Source organism: Prionailurus bengalensis, chromosome A1, assembly GCF_016509475.1.
Source record: "Prionailurus bengalensis isolate Pbe53 chromosome A1, Fcat_Pben_1.1_paternal_pri, whole genome shotgun sequence".
In the NCBI taxonomy this organism is placed as follows: Eukaryota; Metazoa; Chordata; class Mammalia; order Carnivora; family Felidae; genus Prionailurus; species Prionailurus bengalensis.
In genome coordinates, this window is record NC_057343.1 from 9,836,200 (window position 1) to 9,853,170 (window position 16,971).

General features: G+C 39.2%; 2 protein-coding genes across 7 annotated transcripts in view; one reads left to right on the forward strand and one right to left on the reverse strand.

The window, feature by feature from the left end:
- Window positions 1–4,177, reverse strand: part of HMGB1 (high mobility group box 1) — a 134,387-nt gene extending 130,210 nt beyond the window's left edge. The window contains exon 1 of one of the 4 annotated variants that reach the window (XM_043576171.1): window positions 3,894–4,177. The gene's annotated coding sequence lies outside the window, so the exon portion shown is untranslated. The remainder of the gene's footprint in view (window positions 1–3,893) is intronic. The other 3 variants (XM_043576197.1, XM_043576190.1, XM_043576180.1) reach the window with 3 other exon arrangements.
- A 361-nt stretch (window positions 4,178–4,538) lies between these two features.
- USPL1 (ubiquitin specific peptidase like 1) overlaps window positions 4,539–16,971 on the forward strand; it is a 38,189-nt gene continuing 25,756 nt past the window's right edge. The window contains exons 1-4 of one of the 3 annotated variants that reach the window (XM_043576126.1): window positions 4,618–4,769; window positions 8,032–8,197; window positions 8,722–8,850; window positions 15,484–16,129. In XM_043576126.1, coding sequence (XP_043432061.1) covers window positions 8,099–8,197; window positions 8,722–8,850; window positions 15,484–16,129 — 874 coding nt within the window. In that variant the 5' untranslated portion in view covers window positions 4,618–4,769; window positions 8,032–8,098. Of the gene's footprint in view, window positions 4,770–8,031; window positions 8,198–8,721; window positions 8,851–15,483; window positions 16,130–16,971 lie in introns of all 3 variants that reach the window. The other 2 variants (XM_043576136.1, XM_043576145.1) reach the window with 2 other exon arrangements.

The window sequence follows — 16,971 nt, forward strand, 5'->3', positions numbered from 1 at the left end:
AAACTAGGGATCTAAATAAAGTAGTAAACTATAAAAAAAAAAAGAAATTAGAGGACACAGGTTCTAGTCCCAGGTCTGCCACTTTGTTATGCAAATTTGGGTCACTTGTTCACTTCTAGGTTTAGTTTTATCATTGGTAAAGTGGGAATATATAGGACACCTGGTGGCTCAGTCGGTTAAGCGTCAGATCGGCTCAGGTCATGATCCTGTGGTTCCAGAGTTCAAGCCCCGCATCACGCTCTATGCTGAGAGCCTGGAGCCTACTTCAGATTCTAGGTCTCCCTCTCTCTCTGCCCCTCCCCCCCCTTTCTCTCTGATAAACATTAAAAAAAATTATAAAGTGACAATACATAAAAGTTGCAACTTATACAAAGTCAACTCCATGTGCTTGGCAAAAAGTTTAAAAGAAAAATATCAATTTAAATAGTACTCAGTGAGTATATGCCTAGAGGTAAGCATGAACTGGAAAGCCCAAATAGTTGTTCCATCATTAGTCTCAGTTAAGAGCCTTTCACTGAAAATCTTGCTGTGCTGTATGATTTTAGTGTTTAAAGATTTATATACTTATTTATATACGCATACATACACACACATATATACGTGTATACACACACACACACACTTACATACTTCTTTGCCTAAAACAAGGTCCCTGCATATCCATTTGCTTCATCCACAGCTCAAAAAAAAAAAAAAAAAAAAAAAAAAAAGAACAGTCATTCAGGTGATGTGATTTAGTTCATATGTTTACTTTAGAACCAAATAGGGTACAGACTCCACTACATGACTATACTATACTGCCATAGAGAGCACATAAGTCAAAGTGGATGGAACCCTGGCAATATACTGTTGAGACCCTGATCCATCAATTTTTTTGTTACTGGTTGCTAAATAACATAGTTTACCAACTATGTCACTATCCCAATAGACCTGTGCCACTTTTTAGGGAAAAGATATATTCACATCTGTGGAAACCGATGAATGTACAAAGTTATTCATTGCACAATGCTTTTACTAAAGACCAGGAAAAAAACCTAATGTCCAAAAGGAAAGGCTGATTAAGTGATACATCATACAGTGGAATATCATGCTGCCATAAAAATGAATAAGGAACCACTTTAGATAATGACATAGAACAGTTTCTAAGATAAATGAAAAAAACAGGGTACATACACTGTGCATAGTACCATTTACATACAAAAGGGGGGGATATATGTAGTATTTATTTGCTTATATACATGTGAAAGTTTTTTGGAAAAAAATATAAGAAACTGGTAGCATTGGTTGCTTCCTAGGGAAGAAACTCGGACAGGAGTGGAAGACTTTTCATTGCATATTCTTTTTTACCTTTTTAAATGTGAACCATGTGAATCTATTACCCAATCCAAAAGAAAATACAAAATTTAGATGAGCACCAAAGTAGTTTGAAATGAAAAAGGATCATGCTCTTAATGTTAAACATTTGCAAAAAGTAGGCATAGCAGGTAGAATATTGGAACTGTAAGTGACCATCTATTCTAAACTCACTTTATAGATCTGGAAACCGAGGCCTTGAGAATTAAGCGACTTACGTGAGGTCACATAACAAAAGAGTGAGGATTAGAAATCAGATGTTCCAAGATCTACTCTACAACTCTTCTGTATCATACCGTCTTCTCATTTTGTGTGGGCAAAATGGAAACAAGTCTAGACTACATAAAGGGTCGTCATGTTCTGTCTAAAATTCAGAGGCTCAAGTACAAAATAACTTCAACTCCTCAGACGACTCATTTTTAGTGTGGCCTTGATGTGGCAACACTTATAAACAGGCCGTGCATATCCTCATCACTGCACATATTACAGTATGATAAATGTACTGTCTTTATCCTATCTCAATTGAATCCAGTGAGGGCAAGAACTAGAGCGTCTTCTTTTAATTTTCTAAATTTGCAAACGCCTAGCACAAGTATAACTGCCAAAAATAGTAATATAGATTTACATTCCCTATGCAAAACCCAGGGTCTGGATATATTTTAGAAATAACAATTCCTTGAAATTTAAAAATGTTACAGGATACACATAACACTTCCCACACCAGTGGTCAAGGGGAGCACCCCACAGTCAAACATATAACCTATTTCCTCAGCAAAACATATGGGGTAAAAACTATGTATCACTTTTCATTAGCTTGGGTGATACTTTGTTACCAAATTAATTTTCTCTCCAAGTTTAGTAAGTTTTTGGTTTGTGCAGCCTCCTGAATGTTGGAATTAAATAGATTATAGACTGCACTCACAAAGGTGGTGCTAAAAAAATAGGGTTAGTTCCTTCAACTCTCATCTTTTTTGACGAGATCAGAACGACCAATCACAGCAGGCAGCTTTTACATCCCAGGTTTGGGCTAAAGACTTGGCTCCTGATTAAGGAATCCAATCCAGCAGAGGGGACAAAACCTGATGCTATGAAAAGAAAACATTTAAAAGAGAAGAAAGAAAATCCTAATTGTACATTATATTCCTATTTTGGCTGTTCACGAATAAAAGCTTCCTTTAATCATACTGTGTTCGTTTTTTAAATGGAAACACGTTAAATACAATTTCTGTACCACATTGCTGACCAGGAGATTGCTTTCTACTGAAAGGTAACTGTACTCTTTCTGGGACCAGTGTACATAGAAAGAGGCATTCCAAACACATTCGCAAGGAAAAAGCATAAATGTATTCAATTTTTTCAACCTGGGGCTGCTACTGTACTGTAACTGAGAGTTTCTTCCAGTCAACCTCTCCTAATTGTCCTTATTAGCATCACTCCTTTTAGAAAGTCTTGCGGAACTTTTTCTACCTTTTACAAGGGGGGAAAATTCTGGAGTCGAATCTGTATATCTAAAATCCTCTTTTCTTTCCACAACCCAAGCCCTACATCCATTTTGTTTCTGTCACTATTACATATTTTTTCCTGGCAAAAAAATCAAATTTGCACTGCAAGACTATAAATCAACTTCACAAACAACGTTTCATTGATATAATTCAGTTTGGCAATGTTGATTTTTCCATCTTAAAATTGTAGCTACAATTTTAACTGAATCAATTGTTTTGTTCAATTTACGAAGTTAACAATTCGGCAAGCATTATTTACAAAAAAAAAAAATCCTGTATTCTATCCTGAAAATGGAAATAGCAATGGTGAACAAGAAAAACGCTCCGAGTTTGTCTATTATTTCAAGAAGGAAATACTATGTTCTATTTTCATAATTCATTTAAAAAAGAGAAAACTAGTTAGATCTTACAACAAATATACCAGCATATTAATAATCGAGGACAACAAGAAAGGTAAGCAAAAATTAACCAGCCTAGTTTTCACTCTGGAGGAAAAACAAACTCCCTACTGGATTTCTTGGCCATATGCATTCGTAAGTACGGACAACTAAAATCCTTTTTACTGAAGAATTTCTTGGTATAAGGGACTTGTTTCCTCTATACCGCCCTATCAAAATTACCAGCATTATTCTAGAATATAGTTATTTAGTTTGAAACCACTAAAAACATCCCCCCCCCCCCGCCCCAGCCCAAAATGCTAACGGTGGTTACTCTGTCACGACAGGGTCACAAAATCCAAACTGTCACTCTAGGTTATAGAACCAGTCGACCAAAAGGACTTCTAGAATATGCTGCCCCAAGATTCAGAATGCAACTCAGAAATAGCACACGCGGTCACGATGTCCCTTAAGCCACATGACCTTCCTACGAAAGCAGAGCCTTAAACTTATCAACTACAGGAGAACTATCCTTTTCTCTTAAGTTCAAGCAAGGCAGGGCAGCTAAAATGAACGCAGCAGGGACAAGACAGATCGGCTGCTGACTAGCAAAAACGGGCGGTGGACAGCAAAGTCCCTGTGCTTTGGCTACTCCCCTTACCGTTAGAAGATCTGGGAGGGAGGAAAGGAGAAACACCCCAGAATCCTGGCAGAAAAGCCCCTGGCCTCGAAGATGGGGTTTAGGGAGACAGGGAGGGGCAGCTCCGTGTGTGGTGACCCTTTGTGAACACACACTCTGTGGCTGCTCGGCTCTCACCGAGGCTTTAGGAGAGCGGACTACGGGGGCCTTGCGCGGCCCACAGTCGTCGTGGAGACCGCAGCGCTGCAGGGACGCGCCGGCCGACAGGCTCCATTGCACCCTCCGCCTCTGCAGGCTGGGGAGCCCTTCCCTCGCCCCACCACCCACCCACCCAGGTCACTCTCCGCCGCGTCGACTTCCGACCCGGGCTCGCGTCGGCCCGGGCGCAACGAGGTGCGCGCCACTCTCTTTCCTCAGCGTAATCCCTCCGCTGCCGAGCGCGCACTAGTTTTAATCACGCCCCACCCCCTGGTCGCCGGCGTCACCTCCGCCACTCGAGCGCTTTCCAGCAGCTTCCAGAAACGTCGCCTCCCCAAACCCAGCCACTCACAGATGCCGGGCTCGGCAGCCACCGGCCCCGCCCCTAGCCGTCGCCGCGGCTGAAACTGCGGCTGCGACAGCCGGGCGGGCAGCCACGCCTCTGCAGAAGCCGTCCGGAAGTGCTCCCGTTCTCACCTTCCCCGCCACGCTGACGAACTTTCAGGCCCCGCGCCGAGCAGGAAGGGGAATTCTTTTGCCGCGGACTCAAACCGGAAGCCGCTTGGCGAGCGGAGAGGCCGGTGGGGGAGGAGCGGGCCGGGGGGAACGTGGGTTGAACGTTGCACGGGGTGGTGTGGACCCAAGCTGGAACAGGAGTTCGGACCGACCCGGTGTGAAGAAGGAGCGTGCACGCGGCAGGTAAGGGAGGAGAGGAAGTGGTTTCCTTCAGCTCCCGAAGTAGGGAAGGGGGCACAGAGCTGGGGAAAAGGGACCGCCGCTGGGGGGTCCGCGCGCTGAAAGGTGGGCTAGGCTGGGAGAGGGAAGGGGCTGGGACTGGGCTCGGGGGGGAAGGGTTGGCGATTAAGGTAGAGAGTTACTGATTCGTTTTGGCTCAGAGAGGTAAATGCTGAAGAGAAACCAGAGTTGTTTTGTGTTTCGTTCTTCCAAAGAGCGTGGAGATGGGGAGGGTTAACGGAACCCTGCACCTTGGGTTTCCAAGGTTTGGTTTTGAAACTGACATGTCTTGGTCCTGTGCGTCTCTGATTCTGGAGGGCCGGGCACCCAAAGCCGACCCCAGTCCTCGGCTTCAAGTTTACTGTGGTCTTGCCTTTGACAATTCATGTGCTGAGCTCTCTTGGTCTTGGAGGGCAAGCTCAGATGTAAAGTTTGAGGCTCTTCTCGGAGCCGCTGGTTCTCTGGGTTTCCCCACTGTGCACACGGGGCTGTGAAAGAAGCTTAATTGCATATCTTTCGGCATACCTCGGGGCAACTTTACATATTCTTTGTGCTGTAACTGGGTTCATACTGGGCTAGGCATTCACACTGGGGCTCCTGGAGTATCAGTGGCTCACCGAAATAAAAGAGGGAGTCAGAAGGAAGGTGCTGAGGTTGAAGTGGAGGAGAGGAAGGTAAGACTGGAAAGCCGGGCTGGTCGGTCTCAAGTACAGTGAGTTTTAAGGTCATAGTATTACCCTTAGGTCCATACTGAGCTGTTTGGACTTTCCTACAATCAGGTTGGGGTAAATGATTTTAAGTTGAGCCGTGACAGACTCAGACTTGTTTTATACTAGCGTTACTTTGGCTGCAATACGGAGTGGGGATCGGATGGAAAGAGGTGGGATTTGAGATGCTTCCCAAGAATTGTCCTCAGAATTTGGACAGGAGGAAGTGGGAAGTGAAAGTTTAGAGAACCACTCGAATTTTCTAGTATGTGTATTTGGAAGGATGAAGATGCCAAAATCTAGGTGAGATACAAGAAAGAGGAGCAGGTTATGTTTGTAGCGAGAACAATGGAGACCATCATTGAGGGCAAATTAACTTGCAAGAATCACCCCCAGGGTTTTGTGTATAAGACAAAGTAAATTGTTTTCGAAAGTCCTGGATAGCTCACCTCTGCTTTCTTTTTTTTTAAATCAGTTTTCTTTTGCCAGGTTTTGCATAGTCAGAATTTCAACCACCAGCCTATCTGCTTGTCCTATTGAAATGTTGGCTGCTGAGATCAGGATCAGAGCAGATTTGAAGGCTTCTTATTTTTACTTTTATAATTGAGAGAGAGAGAAAAAACAAAACAAAACAGGCCAAGAAAGTTTTTCTAGATCTCACAGGCAGATGGAAGTTTTCATTAAAAACATCTTATTCAAGGATTATAGCGTACCAGCTTCTACCAGTTTCTTTTGAGAATAGTGCAGAATAATACAAGATGGGCTCCATAGTTTCTATAGGGTAAAGTATAAAATTAGCACCAAATAGTAGTTAAAACGTATTGTGTGTTCAGGTGCTAAGCATTTTATATGTATTTAATTCTTAGAACAAACCAATTTTACAAATTTCTGAACCCGGATCTGCTGTTGTAAAGCCCATGCTTTTGGCCACTCTGGAACCATAAGCAGTTTGACTCTTTTCTGTCTAGTTTGTTGCCTTTTGTAAGTACATTATGAATAGAACAAAGCAAAAATGATAAATTTGTGTTTTCTGTGAGGAGCTTATAAAGTAAAAGCACCAAACTTTTATCTTTTTTTTTTTTTTTTTAGAGGTTTATTTATTTACTTTGACACAGAGAGAATGCAAGCAGGGGAGAGGCAGAGAGAGAGAGAGAGAGAGAGTCAAGAGAGACAGAGTCCCAGGCAGGCTCCGCGCTGTGAAGCGCAGAGCCAGACTTGGGGCTCAGACTCATGAACCATGAGATCATGCAGTGAGTCGAAATCAGGAATCGGATGCTTAACTGGCGGAGCTACCCATGTGCCCCTTACTTTGGTCATTTTGGCAGTGGTTCTCAGTGGGGCAGTTTCGCCTCCCAGGGGTCTTTTGGCAATGTCTGGAGACTTTGTCACAACTGAGGAGTAACACTGGCATCTAGTAGGTAAGAGTGAGCGATGCCGCTGAACATCATACCGGGAAAGGATAGCCTTCACAAGATGGTGTGGTCCAAGATGTTTTGGTCCAAGATGTTTATAGCGCTGTAGTTGAGAAGTCCTGCCATATCAATATATTTCTTTAGGAAGAGGGAATTGAGATTCACTTACACTTTTCTTCTTAAACATTTTTATTTTTGACGTTATTCCTCGGCTTGAAAGACATGTAAACTTTATATATCTGGAACAGAATAGTGTCACTGGTTTTTAAAGTGAATCTGCGAGCCACAGTTTCCCAGGAAATGGTTGTCATAGAATGATGAATTCTTAGATTTGGGAAAGACTTTTGCTTGAAATTATTTTACAACATCCCTGCTGTTTTCTGCTATAGGTCTTTTGTATCTGGTTTCCCTATATTTTAAACACATATCTAAACTACTCTTAACATATTTTTTCCTTCTACTGAGCTCCAGTCTCATAATTTCAACTTTACTGAATGTGATTCTACTCCATGAAATTAACACTCAAACCGAGCTTGTTAAATACCTAATTTGTACTATTACAGTGTTTACATTTTTGTCGGGTACAGTTCATTTATTATAAAATAGTATATTGGTGGAAACTTAAAAAATAGCATTATCCTCTTGGTGACCTGTTCTTGGTGGTTGAAAGCAGTAGGAATTTATGGGGTTCTTTTGTCTCTGTCAAGCAATGGCACAAAAGATCCTGAGTCTTTAAAGTACCTTGTAATATAACGCTGACATACTTGTTTCAGATTATGTATAGACTCTAAGAACTTGAGTTTTCAAACTCTGGTCAGTATAATTTGCTTTAAAGAATAGTTACCTTCTTTTGTAAGTTTTAATAAATTTGCTTACAAGTAAGTCTGAAACTTGGTCCTGTTTCCAGTCTGTCCTCTTCCAACAAATTTGCCAGGTTTCTATGTATAGGTTATTTGATTTCACGTCAAGATTACAATTTTAGGATATGTTTATCTTAAGACCTATGGTTTCAAAGTATATTTAATATATATACATCTTATAGCATAGCTCTTTTTCAAGGTAAATAGAATTTTTTATTTAATTGTCTATTGACTTTTTTTTTTCCAGGGTTCATTGAAAAATCCTTAGTGATATTGACATGTTTCAAGTGACATAAATTAGCCAATGACTCGGAATGATGGATTCCCCGAAGATTGGAAATGGTTTGCCAGTGATTGGACCAGGGACTGATATAGGGATATCTTCACTCCACATGGTGGGGTATTTGGGAAAAGTTAGTGAACTTATTTTTTGCCTCAGTGCAAAGTTGGGTTTTTTCCTCCTTTTTTTAGAGATTTAAATTTGGTTTTAATTTTCCAATTAACTTCTAAAAAATTATATCTTCCACGGAAATCTTAAGCAATGGCGAAAGATTATTTTAATGTTTTTACCTCTCTGTGTTTTATTGGTATGTGAAAGTAGAAATAGAACATAGACCTTGTGGTTTATTATTCTCTGAAAATATGGAACATACATTTTCCCTGGCAGTTGACATTACTTTTTTCTTGCACATAAAACTGATGGCTATTTTTAGCACTTAAAATTTAATATTTAAAACTGTAATACATTTCTTTTTGGAATAGTAGCTGTATTTTAAACCTATGTGCTTTTCTTTTATTTGCCATGTTTAAAATATCTAGCCAGAACACTTCCAGGTGAAAATTGTAATTTTTTTCTGGTTCCTTTTTCGTTTAACTTTTTGTAATTTGATATAATTTAGGAATGTCTATATTTTAATTTACTTTATTTCTTTTTTAGAATTATGATTCAGCTAAAGTCCCGTCAGATGGGTATTGTCCTGCTTGTAGAGAGAAGGGAAAGTTAAAAGCCTTAAAGACTTACCGAATTAGTTTTCAAGAATCTGTCTTTTTGTGTGAGGATCTGCAGGTAAAGTATTAATCTTAGATAGTATTAAGGTTTTAGCTTTTTGCTTTTTTCTTCAGTATTTATATTTGTACTTGTTTTGTATCTTTCAGAGTGTACATTTTTAATAGATAATCAGAGTTTCTAGATCTGTCTGGTGTACAGTTTTAAATATTTTGTGTTATTTTTCCACTTCAGTTATTTCCCTGGGGTATCGCATGAAGGTATTTGTTTTTATTATCATTAGACCTAATGAGAAGAGAATCTACATTTCAAGATTTTTTTTTTTTTTTCCCCATTAACCTTGTGGGGGTCCTTGTTAGTTGTTGGTATATAATAGTCTTTCACCTCTTTGGTTTATAAACTTTGGAACTTACTGGAAAAGTTATTAATTGAAAGTCCTTAAGGATCTAAATATCTTTTAGAATTAATTATAGACTTCATTTCCAGTGGTACAGCTTTTATATAGGAGCTCATTAAACTCCATAATACTCCACATTTTATTGTACTTGACAGTTGGTGAAATTGTTCTCTATGTATTTAGTTCTCAAAGTTTTGCAAGGTAGATAGTTCCATTTTATGATTAAGAAATCAGATACAGAGGGTTTGGGAACATAACATCTTCCTAAAGTAGCAGAACTGTAATTGGAATATAGTCTTTTAATTTCAGATATGTTTTATTCCAGGTAAAGTAACAGTTCTTCAGAGTCACTTGGAGTACTTTTTAAAAATCTCTGGATCTCACACCCAGATGCTCATTCGGTAGAGTTGACCCAGAATTTTATAGTTTTGTAATTTTTAGGGTGAGGCTGATGATCAGCCAAATTTGCAAAATACTAAACTAAATCACACTGTTGGTGATAGATACTTTTGCTGGGTATAACTTGAAGAAAATCCCAGGCATTCTCACAAATAGAAATACATTTCTTTTTGCATTTATTCAGTAAATTTTTTTTCGAGTGTCACCATATTGGCATTGTTCCAAAGGCTGGGATACAGTGAAAAAGCAAAAATTTCTTACCTCAAGAAGGTCACGTTCTAGAGTAGGAAAGAAAATCAATAAGTAAGTTATATTTTTTGTGTGTGAGGTGATGAAAAGTGCTGTGGGGAAAAATAAAGCCCAGGGAATGGAATGTTCGGGAATGTGTAGGTTGCAATTTTAAACAGAGTGGTGAAGGGAACTCTTCATTGAGAGACATTTGAGCAAAGACCTGAGAGATGAAGACAAACAAGCCATGTGGGTATGGGATGAACAAGCTTTCCAGGCAGGGAGAGTAGCAGATCGAAGGCCCTGTGAGGGGCGGTGGATGGGGGGTGCCTGTGCATGTTCTACTGCAAGGAAACTAGCAGAGCTGGACCTGAGGGAGTGAGGCAGAGTACTAGAAGGTGGGTCAGAAAAATAATTGGGAAGAGGTTGGACCCAGTAGGGTCTTACCAGGCTTTTACAGTGACTGAAATGAAGAACCATAGCAGGGAGTGACATAATCTGATTTACATGTTAAAAGGATCGTTGTGGCTCCTTTGTTGAAAGTATCTGTAATGGCCAAGACTTGAAGCAGGGAGACTAACTAGTTGGAAAGCAATTGGAGTATTCTGTGGGGAGCAAGTAGTGGCTAAGGTGATGAGACATGATTGGATTATCTACATATTTTGAAAGTAAATCCAAAAAGTATTGGCTGAAAGATTGGGATAGATACATAGTAGGAGAGAGAGGAATCAAGGATGATTCCCAGATTTTTGACTTGAATAATTGGAAGAATGGAGTTGCCGGTGACTGAGATGAGAAAGACTTTGGGAAGACGAAGATTTTAGGGGAAGATCAGGCCAGCACCAAGTCAAACTCGAGACAGATATCTGATATTGAGGGTATATGGAATAAATGGTTGGATCTGTGTGTCTGCTATTAGGTGGAGAGAGAGGTTCGATAAATTTGGGAGTCATCAGCATGTATATAATTGAACCATGACACTGGATGAGTTTACCTAGAAGTATGGGTAGAGATTCAAGGACTGAGCCCTGTTATACTCCAGCATTAAGAGTGTGGGGAGATGAAGTGGAACCAGGAAAAGGGTGAGAGAAATAGACAGTGAGGTAGGAGAAAACCCAGAAAGGAGATAATTTTGTCCTGGAAGGCAAGTGAAAAAATATTTAAGAAGAAATTATTTACTTTCAATGCCAGTAAGAACTCAATGAGGATGAATACTCACCATTGGCTAGTGTTGTAGGTCATTGAGGACCTTAATGAGAATAGTTTGGGTAAAGTATTAATGATAAAAGCTTGATTGCAGTGAGTGATAGAAAATTGGAGAGGAAGAACTGAGAAATATAGATGTGAGGTGGTACCTGGAAGAGGAAGTTTTTAAGTTGGGAGAAACAACGGCGTGTTTGTATGCTGACTGTATCCAGTAGTGAGGGGAAAATAGTGTCATGGAATTGCTGGAGAGCTGCTCTCCTTTGAGCAGACATGGGCTCTGTCGCACCATTAGAGGGCTTGATTTTAGGTTGGACGGCTTATCCTAACAGCGGACTATGCAGAGAGTTTACTCATTAGCTGGCTCAGAACAGAGTTGTAGAATGGTGAATATTGAAGAGAGAAAATAAATCTTCCTAGAAAAAAACTACTTTTTCCCGCTCTTCCAAACAACGTATAATACTTCAGTAGGGTTCTTTAACCACAGACTACCATAATGGAGAAGTCCGTGTCCTTAGGACATGAGGTTTTGGCTCGTAAAGTTAGAGGTATTTGCATTTTTAGTTCTGAAGCATTCTTTTTAAGTGATGAGGAAGAAAACATATAACCAAGAATATTAAGTATAAACTTTGCAAATATAAAAAGAGAAGTTTAAAGTAATTATTATCTAAATTTTAGAAAATGTTCTAATCAGTAAGAGCCTGGTATGTTTTATGAGGTAGATTGGTTTACACCAGGAGTCAGCACACACTTTGTATGACACCCACAGGCTAAGAACGGATTTTTAAATGATTAGGAAAACATGAAAAGAATACTCTTTTGTAATACATGAAAATTATGTGAATTTCAGATTTCCGTGTCCATAAATAAATTTTATTGGAACTTAGCTATACCCTATCATTTTTGTATTGTCTGTGGCTGCTTTTATATTATAATGGCAGACTTGAGTAATTAATGACAAGACATTGACTGGCTTACAAAGCCTAACATATTTATCTGGCCTTTGACAGGTAAAGTTTGCTGATCCCTGGTCTAGAAGACCTTTGAATCAATTTGTGAATTTCTGTAGGGTTTTATTATAAAATTTGGAGTCCACTGAACATTCTGCTTTCAGTTGCCAAATTGTAAACCACATGGGAAACTCCTCTTGATCAGAAGTTTCTTGGTTTGAAAACAGCACTAATATTCAAACTTGCTTCCAAATTAATAAATTGAAACTCAAGTTTTTTCAAACTGTAGGGAGTTTTAACTTATCTTTTCTCTCTCTCTCTCTCCTTTTTTTTTTTGAGTATTCCATGATTTAGTCTTTTATTGGAACACTTACTTAGTTTATTTTTTTAAACATGAACTTTATAAGGCTCTTAAGTCTTTAGTGTTAAGCCATCAAAAAACTCATTTTCCTGGTTTTTTTTTTCATTTGTAAAATGAATGTAAATTATTATTACTTTTTTTGTAAATTATTTTTATAACTTGTTTCTGGCCATACCTTAAGATAATTTTCCAAATGTAAGGTAGTGTGCGATGTTTTCCTTTTTCTGTTTTAGAGGATTAAAAATGGGAGTCTGTTTAAGCTACTCGACAAAATCAGTGAAAGAAGCAGCATTAGATTTTGAATGTTTTTACATGGTTGGGCTAGATGGAGAAATTAGCACTCTGTGTATTGTTTTATGACTTTTCCCTTTCTTTGAAGACAAGCCAAAAACTTCTGTGGCATATTAAGACCTAAAGTTGACGATAAAAGAGATAAACATCCAAAAGCATTAATTTATAAGAGGGAAAGATCAGGACAAGGACAAATTATGTTTTAAATTTGCCCTATGATTGGACCACAAATTATAGATTGAAAAGTTAAGATATTTTCAAATAATGTAGGGGGGAAACCATCTAGGCCACTAAATTTTGCAGCCCCAGGGCCCTTAATGGTTTGGTTTTTTTTTTTTTTAAGTTTGTTTATTTTGAGAGCAGGAGCAGGTAAGGGGCAGAAGGAGAGGGAGAGAGAGAATCCCGAGCAGGCTCCACGCTCAGTGCAGAGCCAGACGCAGGGCTCAGTCTCACGATGGTTAGATCTTGACCTGAGCTGATATCAAGAGTTGGACGCTTAACTGAGCCACCCAGGTGCCCTATGGTTTATTGCTTTTAATTAAGAAGGGGTGCTGGTAGGATGTGCACAACATTATTTTAACTCTGTTTGAGACCGATTAAGATTTTTTAGTTTTAAATTTGTTGTAAATTTTTTTTTCATTTAATGTAAAAAAAAAAAACCAACTATGAATTTTACCATCTTAATCATTTTTAAGTGTACAGTTCGGGAGTGTTACTTATATTCCCGTTATTGTGCGACAGATCTCTGGAACTTTATCGTCTTGAAAAACTCAAATTCTGTACCCACTGAATGACAATTCGCCCTTGCCCTCCCCCCACCCCACGGCAGTCACTATTCTACTTTTAGTCTGTATGGATTTGACTAGGTACCTCATGTAAGTGGAATCATACTATATTTGTCTTTGTGACTGACTCTTAGTCCTCAGTGTTTATCCATGTTGTAGCTTGTGACAGATTCCTTTACCTTTTTAGGGCTGAGTAATATTCCACTGTATGTATATACCACATTTTCTTAGCCAACTGAGCCACCCAGGCACCCCCCCGACTGTACCACATTTTCTTTATCCATTTGTTCATTCATGGAAATTTGGGTTGATTCCACCTCTAGGCTATTGTGAATAGTGCTGCAGTGCATAAGGGTGTGCAAGTATCTCTTTGAGGTCCTGCTTTCATTTTTTCTGTATATGTGTGTGTGTATATATATATATATATGTGTGTGTATATATATGTATATATATACACACACCTGTCTATACCTATGAATATATAGTTGCTATCGCTTTTAAAGTGTTCTCTGTTTTCTGACACATGGTAGGATTTAGGAAATAATCTCAGGGCATAAAGTTGAGAGACAAGTTGTTAGCTGATGGTGAGTGCATTACTAGTTGGTAACAGAAGAATCCAGAACTTATCCTATTGAACTAAAGAATTTCCTTAGTACAGCGTTAATGGCGTTCACTTTTATAGAAGCAGCTGTACTTTAAATGAAAGCGTTTAATGCATTTCAGTGTCTGTTGCTCAAAACCTAGTGACTAAAAACACTTAATGGCTTTACTTATTCCTCATGATTCTGTGGGCTCCCCAGGTAGTTCTTAACACTTTACCTGCTGTTGGCTGGGACACCTAAAATGTCCACATGGCTGGTGTCAGTACTGTTTGCCAACAGGGAACTCCGTGTAGGCAGTCAGCCAAGATCTCAGTTCTTTTCCATAAGGGTTTCTCCATGGGGATACTTGGGCTCCTCACAGTATGATGGATGGGACTTCTTTAAGAGAGAGTGTTCCAGAAGGAGGGTTCCAAAAGGACTAGCCCAATGAGCCTATACTTACCAGGCTTCCACGTGCATCATGCTTGGTAACATCCCATCTAAGCTGGTCACATGGCCAAACCCAGAGCGTTATGTTGGGGGGACTGACCCTATCAGGGCGTGAATACCGGGTGGGGTAGTTCTGTAGCTCATTAGAGGCCACCAGGGTAGCAGTTAGCATGCTTGTGTAGAAGAAAGCATTTTAAATGACACATAGTATATAGATTTCTTGAATTTGTTTTTTAAAATATTTTGCTAGTTTTCAAACTAAGTGATTTGTCTACACTTTTGATATTTGGCTGAAATTGTGTTAATACATAGTGAGATTTGATGAAGTTGTTAAAATTCACGCAGATTGACTCTTAGATCCAGTAAGGATGTAAAATTGATAATGCTGATGTGCTTTCAGATTAATACTGTTTTATTTTTTTTTAACACTTATTTATTATTTTGAGAGAGTGCAAGTGGAGGAGGGGCAGAGGGAGAATCCCAAGCAGGCTCTGTGCTGTCAGCAGAGAGCCCCATGCAGGGCTTTATCCCATGAACCACAAGATCATGACCTGAGCCGAAATCTAGAGACGCTCAACTGACTGAGCCACCCAGGCGCCCCTAACATTCAGTTTTAAAATTAAGAGACACAGAAATTACTCATGCAGCTTTTTTTTTTTGAAAACACTTTTCCAGTTTGTAATGTTATGCAGTGTACCTGCCCCAAAAGGAGTAACACTCATCATAGAATGTTTCTTTAAATTGTTGAAATTGTTAATTCACTCAGCATTAGATTTTTTATTAAAGCAGAAAAATTTATGTTTTCCTTGTTAGCTTACTCTAGTGTGGATCAGATTAAACCCTTGGTTGTTCAATTTAACTGGGGAAGGTTAACTCTTTTGGGGGCCAAACTTTTGGTTAAATTCCTAGGTCCTTTAAATTTAGATTGATAAAATTACATTAATGCTGAAATTTTATACATACATTTCATGACATAGAAACTGTAATATAAAACTTGAGCTTATTTGACTTTTTTTGTAGTTTTTATCATTTTATTTTTTCTTTCTAGTGCATCTACCCTTTGGGCTCTAAATCACTTAATAACTTAATTTCTCCTGATTTGGAAGATTATCATACTCCAAATAAGTCTCAAAAAAGAAAGTTCTTGGAAACCAGCTATAAAGATTCACCTCTTTTAGCAAATGCCAAAAAGACTAAAAATCACACTGTTACTGACGGTGAGCAAGGTTTGAACAGCAAACGCGATGGAGAAACGTATGGTGAAACCTCGTCAAGCTTACCTGATTCACCACACAGTGGACCACAGCACCCAGACAGGACAGTTGGTTCCTTGGAACAGAATGAGAGTTTGGAGGCTGATGTTATTGACATGGCTGCTGAAGAAGCTCCTACTACAGTTGATGTTTCTGGAACTGGAGGGATTTCCCCTCACAATGAAGGATGCACATCTGAACTGGAAATGCTGTTGGAGAGCAAATGTACGTCACCTTGCCAGTCTTCCTACGTCCAATGGAAAAATGCTAATGCTCTCTGTTGGTTAGACTGTATTCTGTCAGCACTGGTGCACTTGGAAGGGTTAAAGAACACTGTGACTGACCTGTGTTCTGATGAGGAATCTGTGTTCTGGCGGTTGTTTACGAAGTATAATCAAGCAAGCAAGCTTCTGCACACCAGTCAATTGGAAGGAGTTAAAGGTTGGTAATAATACTTTATTTCTCTCTTTATTTATTTTCACATGTTTTTATTTTTGAGAGGGAGAGCGAGTGGGGGAGGGGCAGAGAGCGAGGGAGACAGAGAATCGGAAGTGGGCTCTGTGCCGATGGCAGAGAACCTGGTGCAGGACTTGAACTCCCGAATCATTAGATCATGGCCTGACCTGAAGTTGGAAGCTCAACCGACTGAGCCACAGAGGTTGATCTTCAGTTTTGTTTCATACGTGTGGAAAAGATACAGATACACATCACTCATTATCCCACAACTCCCCCCAAATCTCTATTCTCAATTGAGGGCATATATAGTTTTTTTCTTATAAAATAGGATACCCATGAAGCCACCTCCCAACTCAAGAAGAATTAGTATATTCTCGATTATTTAACCTCTTATGTGTTCCTCCCCGTCCCACCCTCCATCTCCCCTAGGGGAAATCATTATTCCCAAATATGTGTTACCATTCCATTTTTTTCTTTTATGTATGTAGTGCTAAACAGTATATTGCCTACTTTAGTTTGTTTTGAACTTTATACAGACGTTGTACGGTATGTCTTCTGGGGCCTTGTTTTTCTTTTTATAAAGATTTATCTACGAAGTTGGCATGTATTGTTAGTTTGTTATTTTTTGTTGCTATAAATTTACATTTTGTAAATATATCAGTATATTTATTCATTCAACTGTCATTGAGTTGTTTTTTGCCATTGTAAATACCTGGGCTCATCTAGAGAGTTTCTCTTGAGTATACCTTAGGAATGGAATCAAATCTGAGTTCAGATTGACAAGACAATGGCAGATTGTTTTCCAAAGTGCCTGTACCAGCACTCCC